The 25,173-nt window shown below is 45.5% G+C and overlaps 1 protein-coding gene and 1 long non-coding RNA gene across 2 annotated transcripts in view; one reads left to right on the forward strand and one right to left on the reverse strand.

Annotated features, from left to right (window-relative positions):
- The window catches only part of LOC310712738, a 279,033-nt gene extending 261,161 nt beyond the window's left edge, over nt 1-17,872 (reverse strand). Inside the window, exon 1 of the long non-coding RNA XR_014528967.1 lies at nt 17,646-17,872. This is a non-coding gene — a long non-coding RNA (uncharacterized lncRNA). The remainder of the gene's footprint in view (nt 1-17,645) is intronic.
- The window catches only part of PTGIR (prostaglandin I2 receptor), a 54,128-nt gene extending 30,172 nt beyond the window's left edge, over nt 1-23,956 (forward strand). Inside the window, exon 2 of the mRNA XM_083515951.1 lies at nt 22,947-23,956. Within this exon, the coding sequence (XP_083372077.1) occupies nt 22,947-23,198 (252 nt within the window). The 3' untranslated portion in view covers nt 23,199-23,956. The remainder of the gene's footprint in view (nt 1-22,946) is intronic.
- The last annotated feature ends 1,217 nt before the right edge of the window (nt 23,957-25,173 follow it).

Below are 25,173 nucleotides of genomic sequence, written 5' to 3' on the forward strand. Positions count from 1 at the left end.
TTGTACCTTTATCTCGGTTGTCCATAAAGTATTCTGATAGCTTTTTATGTGCATTTTCTACAATTCTTTGATCGTTTAAAAGATAATCTTTTAGCTTCCATCTAAAAGTTCTTCTATCATAGCTCTCCAATTCCCATTCTATCGGGCTATGGTCAGAGATTACTCTCGGTTTTATATCAATTTGTTTTACCCTAGGACAAAGTTCATTTGATATCCAGACCTGATCAATCCATGACATCGAATGGTGTGGCTCGGAGTGGAATGTATATTGCTTATCCAATGGGTGTCTAAGACGCCAAATATCCATCAGATTACAGTTTTTGACCATTGAGAAAAATGATTTTGGCAATTTCCCTTCTTTACTTACACCTTCCCTCAATCTGTCCATTTCTACGGAGACTACACCATTCATGTCCCCCATAAGAATGATTCTCTGATCCATATATTCTGCAATTTTCATTTCGAGGTGTTTATAGAAATCGGTCTTATTATTATTTGGTGCATAGATCCCAATCACAATCAAACTCTCACCTTGCCAACTGATTCGGATAGCGACCATCCTCCCCTCCTCGTCTCTGAATATTTGTTTAGCTTCAATCCTTTTTTTAATGTACAGCACAACCCCTCTTTTCTTTTCTTTATCGGAGGACTCAAATTCTATTCCCAGTCTTTTATTGATTAGCAGTTTTTTGTGTTTTTTAGCCACATGCGTCTCTTGGAGACAGATGATATCCAAGTTTTTCTTTTTCAAGAATTGCTCAATTTTATTCCTCTTTTTTTTCTCATTTATTCCATTAACATTCCAACTCAAAATTCTTAACCCCATAATGCCTGACATTCACTGAACTTTTCTCTCTTTTCCCTTTTTCCCCTCCTCTTTCCCTCTCTCTTTCCTTTATTGGTTTTCTGTGTTTTCTTCCTCCCCTTCTTCTTCTTCTTCTTCGTCTGATCCGTTTCCGTTCGCTTCTTGTTCGTCCTCTGTTCTCGTGTTTCTAGGTGATCCTTCCTCTACTTCTCTTGCTCCACCCTCCTCTGTTCTTAGTTCCTTATATTTCCTCAGGAATTTCCCGGTCTCTTCTGGATTCAATAATCTATGTCTTTTCCCTTTATATTCAAATGGAGAGAAGGACTTTAAAGGTCAAAACCAGCACCTTAAACCTGACCCTGACCCTGAGAGAAATCAAAATTAATAGTCACGCAACTCTACTAGAGCATTCAGCAGGAGGGTGTGAGTGAGTGAGGGGGAGGGAGGGAAAAAGAGACCATCCCTTAACATAAAAGGCTGTGCATTTTCTAAATACACAAGAGAACGGTCCCTATTTCTGAAATATCTCAGGATAGTATATATTTGTTTCAATGCTTTTGACTGCTGAAGCCACCCTCAGGCATAAGTCGTAAGATGCAGCTCATCTGTTCAAAAAAACAAAAACAAAATAGACGAACCCAAAGCCCTGTAGAAATGAGAAACGAGGAACAAGAAACCGAAAATTAATTAGGCAGCAAGCAGAACAGAACAGACCAAGAAAAAGCCCAGACAGCATCATCTGGGCGTCTTTTCCCAAAGGTTTCAGGGAAGTGAGGTAGTGTCTACCTGTCGTTCACATATAGGTCAGAGAGGCATCCATCTGCCACCATCTCATTCCTCAACCAATCTTGTTGGATGAAATATACTCAGAGTCGAGAGTGGATTTCATGCTCTTTATTCAGCTCATAGTGGTGAGGAGGAATGGAAGTTTCCCCAAAGTATCTGCTTTATATACATTATTTACACAACGGGTCACACATGATTGGCTAATTCCGGAATTCTCCTGTAGGCCAACCAGGTTGTGGATTCACTTCCACCTGTAGCTGGATTGGGTGGCTCCTGCAGACCAATCATACTGCTGCATTGTTCTAGGACTAATCAGACTGCTGTACAGTGGTGCCTTGCAAGACGAAAAGAATCCGTTCTGTGATTCTCTTCGTCTAGCGGTTGAAGGATTACCGGATTAGCGCTATTAGCGGCTTTTAGCGGCTTATCTGCTGATCGGATCAGCTGATAAGCGGCTTAGCGGCTTAGAAAAAGGGGGGAGGGGAAAAAACCAGCAGGAACTCGCAAGACATTGTCGTCTTGCAAAGCAAGCCCATAGGAAATTCGTTTTGAGAAGCACCTCCAAAACGGAAAACTCTTTCGTCTAGCAAATCTTCCGTCATGCGAGGCATTCGTCTTGCGGGGCACCACTGTATTCTGAATCCTATTCAACTCAATACATAACACCAACAAGAGGGTGGATGTGTTGGAGTTGGAACTTAACGAGTTAAGTTCTTCCCATGATGCCACACCATTCTGACGTCAATTTTGGAAGCTTGGGAGGAGCTTTGGGCAAAGTTTGCCAGTCCCACTCTGTACTCTGTGGGGGAAAGGATGCAGTGCTGTGATGGCTGCAACTAGTCCTGGAAATTCCTGAGAAATATCGGAATAAAAGCTGTAAATAGACAAACCTGGACTCTGTGTGTGTTTGTCTGGAAGCCAAGCAACGTGACAGTTTACACCGCTGTGCAAAACTCTGCTATGGCGTGACGGAGAGCTCGGAGCAGAGCATGCGGCAGGAGAAGTGTGCCGGGCAGTGAAGAGCTAATTGAGGGCCATAAATCAATTAGCGGGAGTCACGCCTGATAACAAACTGCCATAGGTTATGGGTGTCCTAAATCATCGCTTGTAAACCTGTCACGGAAGATACTGCCGGGGGCTTTGATCTGCGGTGTCGAGCAGAGACGGCAGGAGGCGGAGGCAGAAGCAAACAAGCAAGCTGCAAGACGCAGAGATTTGCCTGTGTTGCTGTGGAGCCAGGAGCTGAGAGCAGCAGAGAATCGTTTCTCCACGCCAGGGGAGCTGGAAATCTTGTAAGTACAGCTTGGGGCCCCCTTGGGAGAACGGAAGGAGATGGCAGATGGCCAGGAGGTGATTCAAGCTCCGTTTGAACAGCTTGAGGAACTCACCGTCCACGCGTGGAATACCTGGACAAAAAGGGTGAGAGCGTGGTTTTTAGCCACGGAAGTTTGGGACATTTCCCAGAGGGAACCAGTGCAACTGGTGGACAGAGATGTCAGAGATTCAGGAAAGCTGAAGTCTGTTTCTCTGAAGGAGAAGATGCAGAAAGAGAAAGCTGAGAGAGCTGAGATCTGCATGTTGCGGGCAGGTGTGCATGCTAAGTTGCAACATCACCTGGGAAGCGTTAAATCTGCGTGTGAGGCTTGGCGTGTGCTGAAACGTCTGTATGAAGGCTCAGCAGGAGGCCAAGGGCAGATGGAAGCTGAGAGCCTAGAGATGGCTGGAGCCCTGTTCCTGATGCTTTAGCCTCAAGGAGTGCTAGTGAGCAAGTCGGGGGGGCGGAAGGTTCCAAAAGGCAAGTTTGAAAAGTTTTCCACTGAACCTGCTGGAGTGGAGCGGCAGTTCAAGGGGGGCGGATCTGGCAAGGAGTGCTTTTCCGGAAGAAGGAGGGCCAGGCCAGCTGAAAAGAGCCCCAGGCAGTGTTTTTCCACTGGAGTTCGTCGTTGCTACGTGTGTAAAGCTCCGGGACATCTGCGACGAGATTGCCCCCACCGGAGCAGAGAGGCAAGACAGGATGTTGCCAAGGTCAAACAGCTGAACTCTCATGGGAACCAGTCGGGTTTCCATGGCAACCGGCCTGGGAGAACAACCAGGCATGGGACTGAGGCTGGTGAACGTGCCAGGTGCCAGGAAGGGACTTATCAGATCACGGCTAGTCTGGCGTTGGCTGAAGACAGCCGTGGGACAAGGGCAGAGCTTCGTTTTGTTATCGACTCTGCTGCTAATTGCGATTTGATTCCAGAGACATCTGCTGGGAAGCTGCGTAAATGCAGGGCTGTTTTAACAGGGATGACTGTTAGGTTCACAGACGGAACACAAAAATCAGTCTGTGGTATGGCTAACGTGTTTTTCTCTCCTTCACAGGAGGAGCTAGAGGTCTACGTTGTGCCGGGACTGAAGTGTTGTCTTTTATCTGTATCAGCTCTAATGAAGCAGGGATACGATGTTCGTTTTGAAAATGACACCTGTTCCATTTTCAGAGGAGGGAGACAACTGGTCAACATGCAGAGGGAGAACAACGTCTTTGTTCTGGATTCACCTCTGGAGGGTGGTGGGAATGCTGGAAAAGCACAGGTGAAGTGTGCTAAGGTTCCCAGTCATGTGCAAAAGTTGCACAGGTGCACAAAAGGGTGTAAAATCACACAATGTGGGAGGAGGTCCCAAGGGTGCAGGGCATGCAAAGGTGCAAAGGTGCTTGGTTTTCCCGGGTTTGGGAGGGTAACCAAAGAGTCCTTTGAGCTTGTTCACACAGATCTGTCAGGACCCAAGAGGTCTGAGAGTCTGGGTGGGGCCAGGTATGTGCTGTCGTTGACAGGTGACCACAGCCAGGTTGGCTGGTGTTTCTCTCTCAAATCACAGGGGGAGGTGGCGCAACTGATCCAGGATTGGGTTGCGGAGGTGGAACAAAGGTTCTCCACCAGGGTGCAAGGGTTCAAGAGCGACCGAGGGTCACAGTTTACTGGGTCTGCTCTGGAGAAGGTTTTCAAGGAAAAGGAAATACGTCACCAGGTGACGGGTGCAAAGTCTCCTCAAAGGGAGGAGAGGGAGGCAGAGGCTGATCCCGGTGACGGGGACCAAGTCCAGAATCAGGGTTCAGAACCCGGTGATGGGAACCAGGTCCAGGGTCAGGGGTCAGGGCAGGTTTGGGCATCTCCAAGGGTTGTGAAAGGAATGTCCAGGTGTGAGGCTTCATCTCCGGTAAGCGTAATGGAGAAAGCTCACGGACGGGTTGTCAAGTCAGAGGGGGAAAAGTCTGACGGAGGAGACACAACTGCTGGCTCAAGTGGGTCAGAGGGGTTTCAGGTCACGGGTGCGTGGAAAAGTGTCGCACAGTGTGATTCTGGGAGTGTTGAAGGGGTTCAACAGGTGCCTGGGAAAGATGCTGGGAAGAAGCACAAGGCAAAGGGTAAGGTGTTGAACTCAAAAGGGTCTTGTCAGAAGGTGCGGCAAAGGGGGGTGTTGGAGTTGGAACTTAACGAGTTAAGTTCTTCCCATGATGCCACACCATTCTGACGTCAATTTTGGAAGCTTGGGAGGAGCTTTGGGCAAAGTTTGCCAGTCCCACTCTGTACTCTGTGGGGGAAAGGATGCAGTGCTGTGATGGCTGCAACTAGTCCTGGAAATTCCTGAGAAATATCGGAATAAAAGCTGTAAATAGACAAACCTGGACTCTGTGTGTGTTTGTCTGGAAGCCAAGCAACGTGACAGTTTACACTGCTGTGCAAAACTCTGCTATGGCGTGACGGAGAGCTCGGAGCAGAGCATGCGGCAGGAGAAGTGTGCCGGGCAGTGAAGAGCTAATTGAGGGCCATAAATCAATTAGCGGGAGTCACGCCTGATAACAAACTGCCATAGGATGTTCCAGGGTGAATTGACTGCTGTGTCTACCAGCTACAGAACCATGCTTTAAGCCAGACTTTGCCAGGTGTTTAGGACTACAACTCCCATCAGCCCCAGACAGCACAGCTGCCACAGTGTGTTTACACAATAGTTAAACCACAGATTTGCCAGGCGCTATTTGAGCACTGGGGACGCGGGTGGCGCTGTGGTTTAAACCACTGTACCTCTTGGGCTTGCCGATCAGAAGGTCAGCGGTTCGAGGCCCCGCGACGGGGTGAGCTCCCGTTGCTCGGTCCCTGCTCCTGCCAACCTAGCAGTTCGAAAGCACACCAGTGCAAGTAGATAAATAGGTACTGCTCTGGCGGGAAGGTAAACGTCGTTTCCGTGTGCTGCTCTGGCTTCGCCAGAAGCGGTTTAGTCATGCTGGCCACATGGCCCGGGAAAACTGTCTGCGGAAGCGGACAAACGCCGGCTCCCTCGGGCAGTAAAGCGAGATGAGCGCCGCAACCCCAGAGTCGTTCACGACTGGACTTAAATGTCCCTTTATTTGAGCACTAAAGCATGTGACTTGTGCCATGTGCAGATGGGGGGGGCACTGATGCGCCCCTGAGTCATGTGAGCTGCACTGAGAGGCCACATCTCCAAAGTGTGTTCATTCCTGATTTTAGCATTCTTTTCTGCTGCCCAGTTTCCGTCGCAGTTTAGACCAGCAGCACCTGCTTACCCAGATCCCAGCGTTTGCGAGAAGGGGGTGCTAAAGCAATTGTATAAACAACGTTTTGCCATTAGGTTATTTGGTTATATGGTTTCCCCCCTTTCTTTTCCTCTTTGTTTTAAACTTGTTTCATTGGTATGACATGCTGTGATGTTGTTCATTTGCTACAACAAAGAGCAGGCTGAAAGTGCTGAAAGTAAATAAATTAAAGATGGGGCGACGCGTTGGGGGCATAGGCTTGGGCCCCGCACCTTTCTTTTTTCTCTTAGAAGTTAGACACTTTGCAAGTGGTGGAAGATTACAAAAAAATTGGCATGGCACATTAGGATGGACAGAGAGAAGTCCACCCCCTTCTCTCTGGAACGCATGGAGCTCCAGTGAAGCTGAATGCTGAAAGATTCAGAGAAGAGAAAGTGCTTCTCCATGTAGTGCATAATCTATGGAACTCCCTGCCACAGGAGACAAAGATGGCCACCAACCTAGATGGCTTAAAAGCGACAAATTCTTTTTCTTCTTTTTCCTTTTTCATTCATTACATACATCTCATATCCATAACATTTACTATACATTTCTTCCTCCCTCCCCTTCTGGACTTCCCCCAACTTTCGTTTCTGGCTTGTTTCTCCTTTCACCCACTTTGCTACTTTTAAAAGAAAATAATACTAGTAACATATTTATACAACAACATCAAACCTTAAAACATAAAACCTAAAAACCTACAAATAAAACACACCATCCTATTTCTCTATCTTCCACAAATTTTCTAATGCTAATAATGTGAATGTTTATTTAAATCCTGCCATCAAGTCTATTGACTTTGTTTCTGCAAGTATAATATAAACGGTTCCCATTCTTTTTCAAAGTCAGTGTTGTCTTTTTCTTTTAGTCTGTCTGTCATTTTTGACAGTTCTGCATACGTAGTTCATCAGCTTCTCTTGCCATTGTTCTTTAGTTGGTACAGTGGTACCTCGGGTTACATACGCTTCAGGTTACATACGCTTCAGGTTACAGACTCCGCTAACCCAGAAATAGTTAAGAACTTTGCTTCAGGATGAGAACAGAAATCGTGCTCTGGCGGCAGGAGGCCCCATTAGCTAAAGTGGTGCTTCAGGTTAAGAACAGTTTCAGGTTAAGTACGGACCTCCGGAACGAATTAAGTACTTAGCCCGAGGTACCACTGAATTTCTCCGGTCTTCCAGTTTTGTGAAATCATAATTCCCTAATTTTATCCAATCCTCAAAGAATATAATGGTTAAGAGAAGTTATCAAAAATAAGATTTAGGTTAAGGTTTTTTATAAGACAATGAGGAGAATAGAGTAAGGTAATGTAATGAAAGATTAGAATAGGGTAAAAACTTGATGGTAAGGATTTGCTGAACTAACAAATTGAACTGGAATACAAAAAAGGGAGGGATGAGGAGGTCTGGGGAAATAAGTGTATGAAGATATGTTATGAAAATTAATGTGTTTTTAATTGTTTTTATTTTCTATGTTTTTTTCTTTTTTCTTTTTTCTTTTGTTTTGTTATAATTTTGAAACTTTAATAAAATATCTTTAAAAAATTTTTTTATCCAATCCTCAAGAAAAAGAGAGAAATTCTTGGAGGAGAGGACTATTGATGGCTCTGCTCCACAGTCAGAGGCAGCAATGATTTTCAATTCCAGTTTCTGGAAACCACAGGAGGGCTTTTGTGCTCCAATCCTGCTATTGGGATCCTCCCAGGCATCTGGATTAGATGAGCTATTGGCCTGATCCATCCGGCTCTTCATCTGTTCTTTTTTTATAGATTTTTTATTAGTTTTTAACATATCCTTTTCAAATAATTAAACATACTTTTACATCTTATACAATTTTTTGGACTTCCGTCAATCACGTCTGAAAATTTTCCAATCTATTCACTTAATATACATTTCTTACTTTCACTATTTAAATTTCATAACTAAAGTCTCTCTTCTCCAACATTTCATATATTTCTCCTTACAAAACTTCCTGCAGTCCTACTAACGTTATTTGTTGATTGCAGTTGCTCTTCAAATAGTTCGTATATTTCTTCCAATCTTCTGTAAATCTCTGGTCCCGCAGGTTTTGAATCCTTCCTGTTGTTTTGTCTAACTCTGTGTAGTCCATTAATTTTGTCTGCCATTCTTCTTTCGTGGCTCTTCGTCTGTTCTTAGGTAGCAGGTTCCAGCTGAAGCTCTCTGTCATCTTCACTGCTGATCTCAGAGTGGCTGAAATGTGAACGTTGTCTGATCTTCACACCCCCTTTTTGCAATGCTTTCCCACTTTCCCCATCCCTTGCGTACTGGCCTGCCCTTCTGTGATTCATTCCCTTCCTTAAAATAGCCCCAAGTGGGGCAAAGATCACAACACAGTAGAAGCTTTCCCTACAAACTCTTGTTTTCGACAACCCTCCCTTTCCCCTGCTGTCAAAACAAACAACACCCCCCTCTACCCCAAACCCCGGAGACTGGAGTTTACCCAAATGCCGTACAGTGGTACCTCGGGTTAAGTACTTAATTTGTTCCAGAGGTCCGTTCTTAACCTGAAACTGTTCTTAACCTGAAGCACCACTTTAGCTAATGGGGCCCTCTGCTGCCGCTGCACTGCCGCCCCCCAATTTCTGTTCTTATCCTGAAGCAAAGTTCTTAACCTGAGGTAATATTTCTGGCTTGGGAGAAAAGCAATGACAAACCTAGACAGCATCTTAAAAAGCAGAGACATCACCTTGCCAACAAAGGTCCGTATAGTCAAAGCTATGGTTTTCCCAGTAGTGATGTATGGGAGTGAAAGCTGCACCATAAAGAAGGCTGATCGCCAAATAATTGATGCTTTTGAATTCTGGTGCTGGAGGAGACTCTTGAGAGTCCTTAAACCTGACCCTGTACTCCACCGGGAGCCAGTGCAGCTTGAAAAGCACTGGGTGAATATGCTCCCATGGCAGAGACCCCGTGAGGAGCCTTGCTGCAGCATTCTGTACCCGCTGGAGTTTCTGGGACAGCTTCAAGGGCAGCCCCACGTAGAGCAAATTACAGTAGTCAAGCCTGGAGGTGACCGTCGCATGGATCACTTAGAAAGCACCTCAAGGAGAATTCGTCCAGTTCTGACAGGGCTATCGATGGCTATTAGTCACGATGGCTCGGCTCTGCCTCCAGCAAGATTTCTGAGTTTGGCGCAGTTCTGAATTACTTGGCTACATTGGCTGTTTTCACCGGTGCGTTTTAAATTTGGATTTCTAAAATACATTCGAACTGTCCCTATTTTGAGCTACCTGTCCCAGATTAAAACACTGCCTGTAATTTGTTCCTGCTTTGCTTGAGAAGGAGAGGGGAATACATTTTCACAGGATGCTTTGCTTGTAGCCCTCCTTTCCCCCAGAGTTGAAAGGGATCTCATTTGGACCCCCTCCGCTGGCTCCAAAAGCGTTTCGACCTTAGTGCGCCTGCAAATGCAGGTGAGCGCATGGGCACTAAGGCAGCACAAAGCACGCATGCTGCAGCTCAAGCGCTATCATTTTTCTAAGTGTGGTTTTCATAGAATTATAGAATTGCAGATTTGGAAGGGATCCAAAGAGTCATCTAGCCCCAAACCCCGCCATTGCAGGAATCGGAATCGCAGCTGATGTAGAGAACTGAACTTTAGACTGGGAAAACCAGAAATCGAGAGAAATCAAAATTAATAGAGTCACGCAACTCTACTAGAGCATTCAGCAGCAGGGTGTGTGTGAGTGAGGGGAAGGGAGGGAGAGAGAGAAAAACCATCCCTTAACATAGAAGGTTGTGCATTTTCTAAATACACCAGAGAACGGTCCCTATTTCTGAAATATCTGAGGATAGTATATATTTGTTTCAATGCTTTTGACTGCTGAAGCCACCCTCAGGCATAAGTCGTAAGATGCAGCTCATCTGTTCAAAAAACAAAAACAAAATAGACGAACCCAAAGCCCTGTAGAAATGAGAAACGAGGAAGAAGAAACCGAAAATTAATTAGGCAGCAAGCAGAACAGAACAGACCAAGAAAAAGCCCAGACAGCATCATCTGGGCGTCTTTTCCCAAAGGTTTCAGGGAAGTGAGGTAGTGTCTACCTGTCGTTCACATATAGGTCAGAGAGGCATCCATCTGCCACCATCTCATTCCTCAACCAATCTTGTTCTGGGAGGATGAAATATACTCAGAGTCGAGAGTGGATTTCATGCTCTTTATTCAGCTCATAGTGGTGAGGAGGAATGGAAGTTTCCCCAAAGTATCTGCTTTATATACATTATTTACACAATGGGTCGCACGTGATTGGCTAATTCCGGAATTCTCCTGTAGGCCAATCAGGTTGTGGATTCACTTCCACCTGGAGCTGGATTGGGTGGCTCCTGCAGACCAATCATACTGCTGCATTGTTCTAGGACCAATCAGACTGCTGTATTCTGAATCCTATTCAACTCAATACATAACACCAACAAGAGGGTGGATGTTCCAGGGTGAATCGACTGCTGCGTCTACCAGCTACAGAACCATGCTTTAAGCCAGACTTTGCCAGGTGTTTAGGACTACAACTCCCATCAGCCCCAGACAGCACAGCTGCCACAGTGTGTTTACACAATAGTTAAACCACAGATTTGCCAGGCGCTATTTGAGCACTGGGGACGCGGGTGGCGCTGTGGTTTAAACCACTGTACCTCTTGGGCTTGCCGATCGGAAGGTCAGCGGTTCAAGGCCCCGCAACGGGGTGAGCTCCCGTTGCTCGGTCCCTGCTCCTGCCAACCTAGCAGTTCGAAAGCACACCAGTGCAAGTAGCTAAATAGGTACTGCTCTGGCGGGAAGGTAAACGTCGTTTCCGTGTGCTGCTCTGTCTTCGCCAGAAGCGGTTTAGTCATGCTGGCCACATGGCCTGGAAAAACTGTCTGCGGAAGCGGACAAACGCTGGCTCCCTCGGCCAGTAAAGCGAGATGAGCGCCGCAACCCCAGAGTCGTTCACGACTGGACTTAAATGTCCCTTTATTTGAGCACTAAAGCATGTGGCTTGTGCCATGTGCAGATCGGGGGGGGGGAGCACTGATGTGCAGCTGAGTCATGTGAGCTGCACTGAGAGGCCACATCTCCAAAATGTGTTCATTCCTGATTTTAGCATTCTTTTCTGCTGCCCAGTTTCCGCCGCAGTTTAGACCAGCAGCACCTGCTTATCCAGATCCCAGCGTTTGCGAGAAGGGGGGTGCTAAAGCAATTGTATAAACAATGTTTTGCCATTGGGTTATATGGTTGGCTGGGTTCCCCCCCTTTCTTTTCCTCTTTGTTTTAAACTTGTTTCATTGGTATGACATGCTGTGATGTTGTTCATTTGCTACAACAAAGAGCAGACTGAAAGTGCTGAAAGTAAATAAATTAAAGATGGGGCGACGTGTTGGGGGCATAGGCTTGGGCCCCGCACCTTCCTTTTTTCCCTTAGAAGTTAGACACTTTGCAAGTGGTGGAGGATTACAAAAAAATTGGCATGGCACAGAGAGGATGGACTGAGAGAAGTCCACTCCCTTCTCTCTGGAACGCATGGAGCTCCAGTGAAGCTGAATGTTGAAAGATTCAGAGAAGAGAAAGTGCTTCTTCATGTAGTGCATAATCTATGGAACTCCCTGCCACAGGAGACAAAGATGGCCACCAACCTAGGTGGCTTAAAAGCGACAAATTCTTTTTCTTCTTTTTCCTTTTTCATTCATTACATACATCTCATATCCATAACATTTACTATACATTTCTTCCTCCCTCCCCTTCTGGACTTCCCCCAACTTTCGTTTCTGGTTTCACCCACTTTGCTACTTCCTAAAAGAAAATAATACTAGTAACATATTTATACAACAACATCAAACCTTAAAACATAAAACCTAAAAACCTGCAAATAAAACACACCATCCTATTTCTCTATCTTCCACAAATTTTCTAATGCTAATAATGTGAATGTTTATTTAAATCCTGCCATCAAGTCTATAGACTTTCTTTGTTTCTGCAAGTATAATATAAACGGTTCTCATTCTTTTTCAAAGTCAGTGTTGCCTTTTTCTCTTAGTCTGTCTGTCATTTTTGCCAGTTCTGCATAGTTCATCACCTTCTCTTGCCATTGTTCTTTAGTTGGTACAGTGGTACCTCGGGTTACATACGCTTCAGGTTACATACACTTCAGGTTACAGACTCCGCTAACCCAGAAATAGTTAAGAACTTTGCTTCAGGATGAGAACGGAAATCGTGCTCTGGCGACAGGAGGCCCCATTAGCTAAAGTGGTGCTTCAGGTTAAGAACAGTTTCAGGTTAAGTACGGACCTCCGGAACGAATTAAGTACTTAGCCCGAGGTACCACTGAATTTCTCCGGTCTTCCAGTTTTGTGAAATCATAATTCCCTAATTTTATCCAATCCTCAAATAATATAATGGTTAAGAGAAGTTATCAAAAATAAGATTTAGGTTAAGGTTTTTTATAAGACAATGAGGAGAATAGAGTAAGGTAATGTAACGAAAGATTAGAATAGGGTAAAAACTTGATGGTAAGGATTTGCTGAACTAACAAATTGAACTGGAATACAAAAAAGGGAGGGATGAGGAGGTCTGGGGAAATAAGTGTATGAAGATATGTTATGAAAATTAATGTGTTTTTAATTGTTTTTATTTTCTATGTTTTTTTCTTCTTTATTTTTTCATTTGTTCTGTTATAATTTGGAAACTTTAATAAAATATCTTTTTTTAAAAAAAAAAAATCCAATCCTCAAGAGAAAGAGACAAATTCATGGAGGAGAGGACTATTGATGGCTACCAGCTACAATGGCTCTGCTCCACAGTCAGAGGCAGCAATGATCTCAATTCCAGTTTCTGGAAACCACAGGATCGCTTTTGTGCTCCAATCCTGCTAGTGGGATCCTCCCAGGCATCTGGATTAGATGAGCCATTGGCCTGATCCATCCGGCTCTTCATCTGTTCTTTTTTTTATAGATTTTTTATTAGTTTTTAACATATCGTTTTCAAATAATTAAACATACTTTTACATCTTATACAATTTTTTGGACTTCCGTCAATCACGTCTGAAAATTTTCCAATCTATTCACTTAATATACATTTCTTACTTTCACTATTTAAATTTCATAACTAAAGTCTCTCTTCGGCAATATTTCATATATTTCTCCTTACAAAACTTCTTGCAGTCCTACTAACGTTATTTGTTGATTGCAGTTGCTCTTCAAATAGTTCGTATATTTCTTCCAATCTTCTGTAAATCTCTGATCCCGCAGGTTTCGAATCCTTCCTGTTGTTTTGTCTAACTCTGTGTAGTCCATTAATTTTGTCTGCCATTCTTCTTTCGTGGCTCTTCGTCTGTTCTTAGGTAGCAGGTTCCAGCTGAAGCTCTCTGTCATCTTCACTGCTGATCTCAGAGTGGCTGAAATGTGAACGTTGTCTGATCTTCACATCCCCCTTTTGCAATGCTTTCCCTCTTTCCCCATCCCTTGCGTACTGGCCTGCCCTTCTGTGATTCATTGCCTTCCTTAAAATAACCCCAAGTGGGGCAAAGATCACAACACAGTAGAAGCTTTCCCTACAAACTCTTGTTTTCGACAACCCTCCCTTTCCCTTGCTGTCAAAATAAACAACACCCCCCTCTACCCCCTCTAACCCAAACCCCGGAGACTGGAGTTTACCCAAATGCCATACAGTGGTACCTCGGGTTAAGTACTTAATTTGTTCCGGAGGTCTGTTCTTAACCTGAAACTGTTCTTAACCTGAAGCACCACTTTAGCTAAAGGGGCCTTCTGCTGCCGCTGCACTGCCGCCCCCCAATTTCTGTTCTTATCCTGAAGCAAATTTCTTAACCTGAGGTAATATTTCTGGCTTGGGAGAAAAGCAATGACAAACCTAGACAGCATCTTAAAAACCAGAGACATCACCTTGCCAACAAAGGTCCGTATAGTAATAGCTATGGTTTTCCCAGTAGTGATGTATGGAAGTGAGAGCTGGACCATAAAGAAGGCTGATCGCCGAAGAATGGATGCTTTTGAATTATGGTGCTGGAGGAGACTCTTGAGAGTCCCATGGACTGCAAGAAGGTCAAACCTCTTCATTCTGAAGGAAATCAGCCCTGAGTGCTCACTGGAAGGACAGATCCTGAAGCTGAGGCTCCAGTACTTTGGCCACCTCATGGGAAGAGAAGACTCCCTGGAAAAGACCCTGATGTTGGGAAAGATGGAGGGCACAAGGAGAAGGGGACGACAGAGGGCGAGATGGTTGGACAGTGTTCTCGAAGCTACCAGCATGAGTTTGACCAAACTGCGGGTGGCAGTGGAAGACAGGAGTGCCTGGCGTGCTCTGGTCCAGGGGGTCACGAAGAGTCGGACACGACTAAACAACAATATTTCTGGGTTAGCGGAGTCTGTAACCTGAAGCTTCTGTAACCTGAAGCTTCTGTAACCTGAAGCGTATGTAACCCGAGGTACCACTGTGCTCTCTTTTAAACTAAGAAACAATTTTGCCCAGGTTCACATCTATAAGGGATGGAGCTGCTCAGGTGGGGATGCTCAAAGATGAGGAGGAAAAGGCACTCAGATCTCACATATCCAGAGAAACTTTGGTACACTACTAAAAAGAAAGTAAGGCCATAAATTGTAAGGAGAGCCCAGCAGGATCAGGCCAGTGGTCCATCGAGTCCAGAGTCCTATTCTCACAGTGGCCAACCAGAAAGAAGAAAAAGGAGGCTACACGTTCTTCTGGAAAGGTCTATCTGAACAAGAACATCCTTTCTTTTTCATGCAAGGTGAGACGTATGTAGGACCTTTGGCAACTTAAGCTCGCCCTGTCCCGGGGATTCGAACCGCCAGCCTTCTGATCGGCAAGCCCTAGGCTCTGTGGTTTAACCCACAGCGCCACCCGCGTCCCAATCAAGGAAGGAAACCATGGCGCAAAATGAACACTCAAGCCCTTCAGGATCCCATTAAGCGAGATTGCTTCCAAATGACTCTTAAGAACCATCTGCTTTCTGAGTTCCCTGGTAACATTAAGGAACACTGGACCAAGATAAAAACACCCATTATTGCAGCCTGTGAACAAACTATTGGATACCAAACCAAGAAACACCAGGACTGGTTTGATGAGAATGACAGTGAGATTGAACACATGAGTGACAAGAAAAGGAAGGCCTTTCAGAGCTGGCGAAAAGATAGAAACTGTGGCACTAAGGAAAAAAATTGGCCTTCATAGTCACTTACGGACTCATTGTTAAAACCATGTTTATGGAAGACAATCTTACTTGGCTACGAGTGATCGCCAAAGAAGAAAGAAGATTTAAGGAGGGCTGTTTGATTTCTGCAGTCTCTCTCTCTCACACACAGGCACACACAGAGTCCCACATGAAATCTGACATCTAGCAGAGAATTGGGAAGAATTAAAACTGTACACTAGTGATGCATGGAAGTGAGAGCTGGACCATAAAGAAGGCTGGTCGCCGAAGAATGGATGCTTTTGAATTATGGCGCTGGAGGAGACTCTTGAGAGTCCCATGGACTGCAAGAAGATCAAACCGATCCATTCTTAAGGAAATCAGCCCTGAGTGCTCACTGGAAGGACAGATCCTGAAGCTGAGGCTCCAATACTTTGCCCACCTCATGAGAAGAGAAGACTTGGAAAAGACCCTGATGTTGGGAAAGATGGAGGGCACAAGGAGAAGGGGACGACAGAGGACGAGATGGTTGGACAGTGTTCTCGAAGCTACCAGCATGAGTTTGACCAAACTGTGGGAGAAGGTGGAAGACAGGAGTGCCTGGCGTGCTCTGGTCCAGGGGGTCACGAAGAGTCGGACACGACTAAATGACTAAACAACAGCAACAACAAAACTGTGCACTGCCTCAGGGAGGGCCGGGAGACTTGGCAGAAAGGCTGTATATCCATCCAATAATTTATAATTTAAAATCCCAGTTCCGCTGACTAGCTCGCATCATGACTGTGAAGATGCAACCGCAGCTGGAACAGATCCAGCCACCTTTGTTCACGGTGCTTTCAGAAACGTGGACCTTGGATCAGACCAATTGCCACTTGAAATGCATGAGTTTTTATCTTATCCACAGTAGATAAGGGAGTGTATCTTCCGATAAATTTAAATTAGCTTGAAACCAATGTAAACGAGCTTCATAACTGTCGCAGCTCCCCCTCCCTGACCAAAACCGTAATTTTGTGAGGGCTCTTTGAGAACTGTAACCCCTTCACAGGACTTCAGTTTCAAAAGTTCCTCGGCTGAGTATGAAGAATTGTATAGTTTAAATGGGTCAGAAACTGGTTTAAATTGGTAGTGTAGACATACCTTAAGGGGAACAATAAACCAGTGGCGTAGCGTGGGTTGTCAGCACCCGGGGCAAGACAAGTAATTTGCGCCCCCTAACCCGGGGCAAGGCAAGTAATTTGCGCCCCCTAACCCCTAACCTGCCGCCGCTGCCAGCTTCTTCTTGCTGCTGCCTGGTCTGGTCTGGTGTGGTTCTCTCCCGCACTCACCTCGCTCTCTCTCCGCACCGCACGCCTGGCACCCACCCCCCCTCCACAGTGGGCGGCGACCCAGCGGCTCGGATCAGATTCGCACAGCCAGCACTGCAGTGAGAGTGAGTGAGTGAGCCAGGTAGGGGCAGAGAGCTGCGAGTGCGAGCGCCCCCCCATGTTGCGCCCGGTGCGGCCAGCCCCCCCTGCACCCCCCACGCTACACCACTGCAATAAACCCCAGTCCTACTGAGGGCAGCCCTTACAATTTGAAAATAAATGGGAAAGGGAAATGAACATGTTTTGATTGATGTGAGTTTAAAGTATAAAATGGCATGTATAAGGGCAACTGTGAGACGCTTTGTTTAGAAAGGAAGTTGGCCGAATCTCTGGTCCTGGCTGCAAATCTTACTGTCTATTTTATGTTTCCCTCCTGACAAATCCATATCCCAATTCAAACACTGTTGAATGGATCCGAGTGTCATTTGACTAAGTATACAATATTGTATTTCCTGGAGCATCGGCCTCAGAGGTGACACCGAGGCCTCGCTTCGCTCCAAGGCTTGGAGTCATCAGCCTTAATTTGTGCCAACCAATTATGACGAGGTCTGCAATTACCTAGCAATCTCATTAACCCCCCTCGTCATAAAAGCACGGCGGGATTATTTCTGGTATGATTACGGTTGTGGCAGCGGAAGGAGCCGGGGGTTTCCTGCGTGATAACATCCCAGGGTGCAAGAATCATTAAGGTACCTCTCTGGGGTCTGGATTTAACTTATTATATTATATGCAGGAAGGCTGGGGGTGAACTGAAGCACAAAGAGGGATCTGCTCTCCTCATCCACCAGCAAAAAATCAAAAACACCCTCCACCCCCACCCCCAACTGTGGATAGACTTAATATTGTAAATCGGTCATTCGGGTATTGTAAAAAGGTCATTGGCAACTAGCGCTTTTTTCTCTTTTTTTGCAATGTAACAAGCTTTATTAATAGTCTTACAATACATTACATATACAATGGTACCTCGGGTTAAGTACTTAATTCGTTCCGGAGGTCCGTTCTTAACCTGAAACTGTTCTTAACCTGAAGCACCACTTTAGCTAATGGGGCCTCCTGCTGCTGCCGCGCCGCCGGAGCACGATTTCTGTTCTCATCCTGAAGCAAAGTTCTTAACCCGAAGTACTATTTCTGGGTTAGCGGAGTCTGTAACCTGAAGCGTATGTAACCTGAAGCGTCTGTAACCCAAGGTACCACTGTAACATTATTATTATTTTGACAAGCTAAAACAATTCAAAACTGCCCATGCTGAGAGTACTTCTTGTTTTTGTTTTTTTTAAAAAATCTGTGTTGGCAAACTGTTGCACTAACGTATCAGGAATGCGGAAGCAATTGCAAAGCATGACCTAGGAATAGAAGGGGGAAGAGAAAGGAACAGACTCCCTCAGGAGGTGGTGAGCTCTCCTTCCTCAGAGGTTTTTAAGCAGAAATTGGACAGCCATCTGTCAGGGATGCTTTAGCTGAGATTCCTGCCTTGCAGGGGGTTGGACTAGATAATAATAATAATAATAATAATAATAATAATAATAATAATAATAATTATTATTATTATTATTATTATTTTTTATTTATACCCTGCCCATCTGGCTGGGCTTCCCCAGCCACTCTGGGCCGCTGCCAACAAAATATTAAAATACAGTAAAGGTAAAGGGACCCCTGACCATTAGGTCCAGTCGTGGCCGACTTTGGGGTTGCGGCGCTCATCTCCCTTTATTGGCCAATGGAGCCGGCGTACAGCTTCCAGGTCATGTGGCCAGCATGACTAAGCCGCTTCTGGCAAACCAGAGCAGTGCACAGAAACGCCATTTACCTTCCCACCAGAGTGGTACCTATTTATCTACTTGCACTGGTGTGCTTTCGAACTGCTAGGTTGGAAGGAGCAGGGACCAAGCAACGGGAGCTCACCCCGTCACGGGGATTCGAACTGCCGACCTTCTGATCAGCAAGTCCTAGGCTCTGCGGTTTAACCCACAGCGCCACCCACGTTCCTTTAAAATACAGTAATGTAGTTTAAATTATGTCATGGCATCATGACATTTAGCATTGGGGTCCCTTCCAGATCTACAATTTTATGATTCTTACTCTTAACCCATATATTGAAACATGTAACATATATTCTTGTTAGGAATGGTAGGAGAAGATATAGTTAAAATGATAAGAAACTGTTTTTATATGCAACAACAGCGGCGAGGTTACTGCTAGCCCAGGTTTGGAAACAGCAGCAATTACCAACCGTAGAAGAATGGCGACAGAAGGTAATGGAATATGCAGAAACAGCCAAACTGACAGGGAAAATTCGACAACAGGGCGAGGAAACATTTCATAAAGAATGGAGGGAAATTATGTTGTATATAGGAAAGATAAGATGAAATAGTGAAACCAGTAGAATTGGAAACACACCTCATAACGGAAAAGATTAAGAAAAGTGAAGCATAATGAAAATAATAAGAAAAAAAATGTATAAGGAAACTATTATAACTAACAGTAGTGGTAAATGAATACAGGCAGACAACAAGAATTGTATAAACATGAGGATTCATTTGTTTACAGATACACTATGGACAAATATGGAAAATGAATAACAATATATAAAATGGAAGAAAATAATGCGATAAAATTATATGTGATATAAAAAACCAGAAGAAGGAAGGAGGGAAGTCAGCTCTGAAGAGCAAGTATAAATGAAAAATGTAATACAGTATTTGTATGTGGCGTATCTAATTGAAAAACTAATAAAGATTATTTGAAAAGGAAAAGAAAAGAAAAAAGAAACATGCTCCCAGTGGTGAATCAGTTAGAGCTAGAATTGATTCACAGTGGTTTGAGCAACAAGAGCTTGCAAGCCCGTATTCCTACTAGGCTAAAGACCCCATCTCTTCTCTGTCATGAAATGGGATATGGAAGAAGCCTGCAACCATCAGTGGGGTGGTCCATCCGCCTGGATCTCCACTGAGCTCTTGCGGAAGCCACAGCAAAAGGATCACAGCTGGCCCCCTAAGATTCTTGAGGCATGAGGAAATCTCCCTCTCAAGCAAATTGCTACACGCAGCTCACTGAGGGACTTTCTCTGTTTCAGTCACACTTCCCTCTCAGAACAATTTCACAACTCTCAGTGTTTGGTCACCGTGAGAGTTGCCAACTTTTTAATTGAAAACAACGACACTTGCGCTGTGTTCACACAATGGGCTTTCATGGGCAAAAAAACCCCTCTATCAGAAGAGGGGCTTTCGGTCGGTTAACAAGATCTTACACATTCAGCAATTACACTATTTTCTAAATATGCCTGAAGCGCAGGAGGCGGTCACCAGGAATTTGAACTCACTCGAGGGTTGGGTTAGATCCAGAATGCACACACAACTTGTCTTTTTTATATGCTCTTCGCTGTTAAACCATCTGTTTTTGCCTCTCCCTTCTTTGAAATCTTCTTGGGTCTTCGAAGCGTGTTGAAATATACTCAGAGTCTAGAGTGGATTTCATGCTCTTTATTCAGCTCGTAGTGGTGAGGAGGAATGGAAGTTTCCCCACAATATCTGCTTTATATACATTATTTACACAATGGGCTGCACGTGATTGACTAATTCCGGGATTCTCCTGTTGGCCAATCAGGTTGTGGATTCACTTCCATCTGGAGATGGATTGGGTGGCTCCTGCAGACCAATCATACTGCTGCATTGTTCTAGGACCAATCAGACTGCTGCATTCTGAATCCTATTCAACTCAGTACATAACACATGTTGACTAATGTGTGGTGGGGAAAGCTGTGGCTTGCTCTCCCTTTTAGATCTGCCTCTGCAAATATTTGAGGAAACTGCTTAAAAACAGACTGCCAATGGGTCTTCACTCCAGCCCGCCTTGCAGATATATAAATAGAGTTGGTTCCCTGATGCGCTGCAGGGGGCTCATGAAAGAGGAACCCATTGGCCACAGGTGATGGCAAACATGTGTACAGATTGAAGGAAGAGGCAAGGAAGGAAATTCCTGAAATGCCAGGTGTACTGGTCCTTTTAAACTTCCAAACCACGTCTTTTGCCAATTTGGGATGAGTCTAATACAGACTTAATGTGAAAACCACTTATTGTTTTTCTCCAAGTAGCTTAATAATGTAATATGAATTTATTATTTATACTCTGCCCATCTGGCTTGGTTTCCCCAGCCACCCTGGGCGGCTCCCAACAGAATATTAAAAACATGATAAAACATCAAACATTAAAAAACTTCCCGAAACAGGGTTGCCTTCTGATGTCTTCTAAAAGTCAGATAGTTGTTTATTTCCTTGACATCTGGTAGGAGGGCGTTCTGCAGGGTGGGCGCCACTACCGAGAAGGCCCTCTGCCTGGTTCCCTGTACCCTCACTTCTCGCAATGAGGGAGCCGCCAGAAGGCCCTTGGAGCTGGACCTCAGTGTCCAGGCTGAACAATGGGGGTGGAGACGCTCCTTCAGGTATAGCTTGCTTGTCTTGGCTTCCTGGGGTCTCCACTCACCTCCTGAGGTGCAACTGGAGGTGTCAGAAATTGAACCCAAGACTCTCTGTGTGCATTAGTTGGCTGTGATCCAACTAAGCTGTTTGCAAAGGAGGTGGGAGGGCAGGCAGGGAACTTGCCGCCGAGACCACATAACACCGGTCTTGAAAGACCTACATTGGCTCCCAGTACGTTTCCGAGCACAATTCAAAGTGTTGGTGCTGACCTTTAAAGCCCTAAACGCCCTCAGCCCAGTATACCTGAAGGAGCGTCTCCACCCCCATCGTTCTACCCGGACACTGAGGTCCAGCGCCGAGGGCCTTCTGGCGGTTCCCTCACTGCGAGAAGCCAAGTTACAGGGAACCAGGCAGAGGGCCTTCTTGGTAGTGGCGCCTTCCCTGTGGAACGCCCTCCCACCAGATGTCAAAGAGAACAACAACTACCAGGCTTTTAGAAGACATCTGAAGGCAGCCCTGTTTCGGGAAGCTTTTAATGTTTGATGTATTATAGTATTTTAATATTCTTTTGGAAGCTGCCCAGAGTGGCTGGGGAAGCCCAGCCAGATGGGCGGGGTATAAATAATAAATTATTATTATTATTATTATTATTATTATTATTATTATTATTATTATTATTATTATTGCCCAAAGCAGCCAGGGGTTCCTTTCAGGCACCCACATGGTACTGGGCTGGAAGCAGCTATTGCTGTCCCCTTCTCCCTAAAAAAAAAATTAAATTCAAAATTAAAACAAAACATATTATCCAGAAACATATCATCCTTATTCCCCCTCCCTTTTTCCCTCCCTCACACCACAGAACCCTCCCACCCCCACCCCCCGACTTCCCTCATTTCCAGTCTTTGGTTTCTCTAAGAATGCTGTTTTCTGCATGTTACACAGTTGTATAGATCCTCAAACTATTTAGCTGATTATTATCAATAAAAAGTTTGTGAATGTTTATTCAAAACCTGCCAAGGAGTCCAGTTCGCTTTGTTGCGTCTTCAGATACTTTGTAAAGGGTTCCCATTCATCTTTAAAGTCACAGTTATCCTTGACCCGTAGCTTATATGTCAGTTTTGCCAGTTCTGCATAGTCCGTCAATTTTTCTTGCCATGATTCTTTAGTTGGAGTTTCTTCAGTCTTCCATCCTTGTGCTATTAGAACTCTTGCGGCCCTTGTCACATACATGGAGATGTTTTTCAGCTTTTCAGGTTTTTTAACAAATGTCAAATGGAACATTTTCTTCAATTCGTTGTATATCATTTCCCAAAATTTTTTAATTACTTTACAATCCCACCACATATGATAAAATGTCCCCTCCTTTTCCTTACACTTCCAACATATCATATTTTTTGCGCTATAACTCACTTTTTCCCTCCTAAAAAGTAAGGGGAAATGTGTGCGTCTTATGGAGCGAATGCAGGCTGCACAGCTATCCCAGAAGCCAGAAGAGCAAGAGGGATTGCTGCTTTCATTGCGCAGCGATCCCTCTTGCTGTTCTGGCTGCTGAGATTCAGAATATTTTTTTTCTTGTTTTCCTCCTCCAAAAACTAGGTGCGTCTTGTGGTCTGGTGCGTCTTATGGAGCGAAAAATACAGTATATTTGAACTAGTTTTATACATTTTCCCTAACTGCACTAGTGTCATATACCATCTGTACATCATCTTTACGCAATTCTCCTTCAATAGGGAACAATCTGTAAATTTTTAAATCAGTTTTCCATAATTTTCCCCAATCTTCCATCACAATATTATGACCTTGTGCTGCTTTCCCCCTCTCCTGACCCTTTCTCTTCTCTTCCGCCACAGATCCGGGCTTACATTGGGGGCATCAACCCTGACCACATCGAGAACGAGGACATGAAAGCCTTCCGATTCAGTGCCTTCAACCCCATCGTGGACCCCTGGCTCTTCATCATTTTCCGCAAAACCGTCTTCCGCAGCATCCGGAACTTTTTCTACTCCCAGTTCTGGTGGCCCTGGTGGTCCAGGACGCAGAAAGCATCTGCCACACACGGGACGCAGGATGGCATCCCTTTCCAAGACTATTCCGCATGCTGAGAGCCAAAGCCACCCTACGGACGGGGAGCTTCCTGGCAGTGGGCGCAGAGGGACGGGGTGACGACTCAGAGGAGGAGCTGAAATGAGGTCCCACCTGCAGAGCATCTCCACAAGGATCCAGGAACTGCTGGGGTTAGGTTGGAGCAGGTGCAGGTGGTGGCGAAGGAACAGGTCTTTGGAGGGGAGAGATTCTTTCCCCTACAATCGCATCCCCCATAGGGAAATTTCCAGGAGGACACGGGAAGTGCCCAGTTGGTCCGTCCAGCTCAGGAATGTCTCGACACTGATTGGCAGATGCTCTCCAAGGTTTCAGACAGGAGACAATTCCAGCCCTACCGGGAGATTCTGCTACCTGGGACCTTGAACATGCAAAGCGGGTGCTCTATATCTGGGGAGCGATGGCCCTTTCCATAGGGATGCTCTGCTTTGCGTTTTCTCATTGGTTAAAAAGGGCTGGAGATCAGATTAAAAGGGCGTCTGTAATTCAAGCACCAAGAGGGCAAAACAGAGGAAGAGGATGGAGAGAGAGAGAGAAAAGATAAATGTGACTGTATAGCTTTGGGTTAGCCTGCATGTTGAGCAACTTGTGCCAGTCCCTGCTCTGCCTTGTTTGCTAACGTACCAAAACGGATAATGGATATTAAGTTTGTCCAGTTTCACGCTTCCGGCGTCGATTAGCGCACAGGGTTCGATTGTGAAGCTTTTACTGTGAATCTTCAAAGGTGTAGAAATAAAAAGCGGCAAGTTTCTATCCAGCACGCCTGCGCGACTGTACTTTAAAATGCACACAGACAGAGCTCAAACAGGGCCTGGCGAGTCTGCAGCTTAACTCTCACATAAACACAGCATAGGGGACGTGGGTGGCACTGCGGGTTAAACCACAGAGCCTAGGACTTGCCGATCAAAAGGTTGGCGGTTCGAATCCCCGCAACGGTGTCAGCTCCCGTTGCTCGGTCCCTGCTCCTGCCAACCTAGCAGTTCGAAAGCACGTCAAAGTGCAAGTAGATAAATAGGTACCGCTCTGGTGGGAAAGTAAATGGCGTTTCCGTGCGCTGCTCTGGTTCGCCAGAAGCGGCTTAGTCATGCTGGCCACATGACCCGGAAGCTGTACGCCGGCTCCCTCGGCCAGTAAAGCGAGATGAGCGCCGCAACCCCAGAGTCGGTTATGACTGGACCTAATGGTCAGGGGTCCCTTTACCTTTAAACACAGCATGGAAGAAACCTTCGCCAACCTAGGATCATAGAGTTGGAAGGGGTCACCGGGTCATCTAGTCCGACCCCCTGCAATGCAGGAATCTCAACTAAAGCATCCATGACCGATGGCCATCCAGTCTCTGTCCTACAACTCCCATCAGCCCCAGCCAGCACAGCACAGCTATAATAATAATAATAATTTATTATTTGTACCCCGACCCATCTGGCTGGGCTTCCCCAGCCACTCTGGGCGGCTTCCAAAAGAATATTAAAATACTATAATACATCAAACATTAAAAGCTTCCCGAAACAGGGCTGCCTTCAGATGTCTTCTAAAAGCTTGGTAGTTGTTGTTCTCTTTGACATCTGGTGGGAGGGCGTTCCACAGGGCGGGCGCCACTACCGAGAAGGCCCTCTGCCTGGTTCCCTGTAACTTGGCTTCTCGCAGTGAGGGAACCGCCAGAAGGCCCTCGGTGCTGGACCTCAGTGTCCGGGTAGAACGATGGAGGTGGAGACGCTCCTTCAGCTGTGTCTGATGGAAGTTGTAGTCCACAACATCTCCAGGGTATCAGGTTGGGGAAAAGTTTCCAAGGCGTACACAACTTTCTATTGCCATGTTGTTCAGCCAATACAAGCCAGCTAACGCTCCAATCCTAAACAAGTCTATTCAGAAATAAATCCTGCTGAATTCAATGATGCTTACTCCCGGGTAAGCAGGGTTAGAATTGCAGCCAAAATCTTTTTCCCAGAGGCTCAAAGTGGGGTGAGCCTACAAGCTATA

Source organism: Podarcis liolepis, assembly GCF_965112155.1.
Source record: "Podarcis liolepis genome assembly, chromosome: 7".
Taxonomy (NCBI): Eukaryota; Metazoa; Chordata; class Lepidosauria; order Squamata; family Lacertidae; genus Podarcis; species Podarcis liolepis.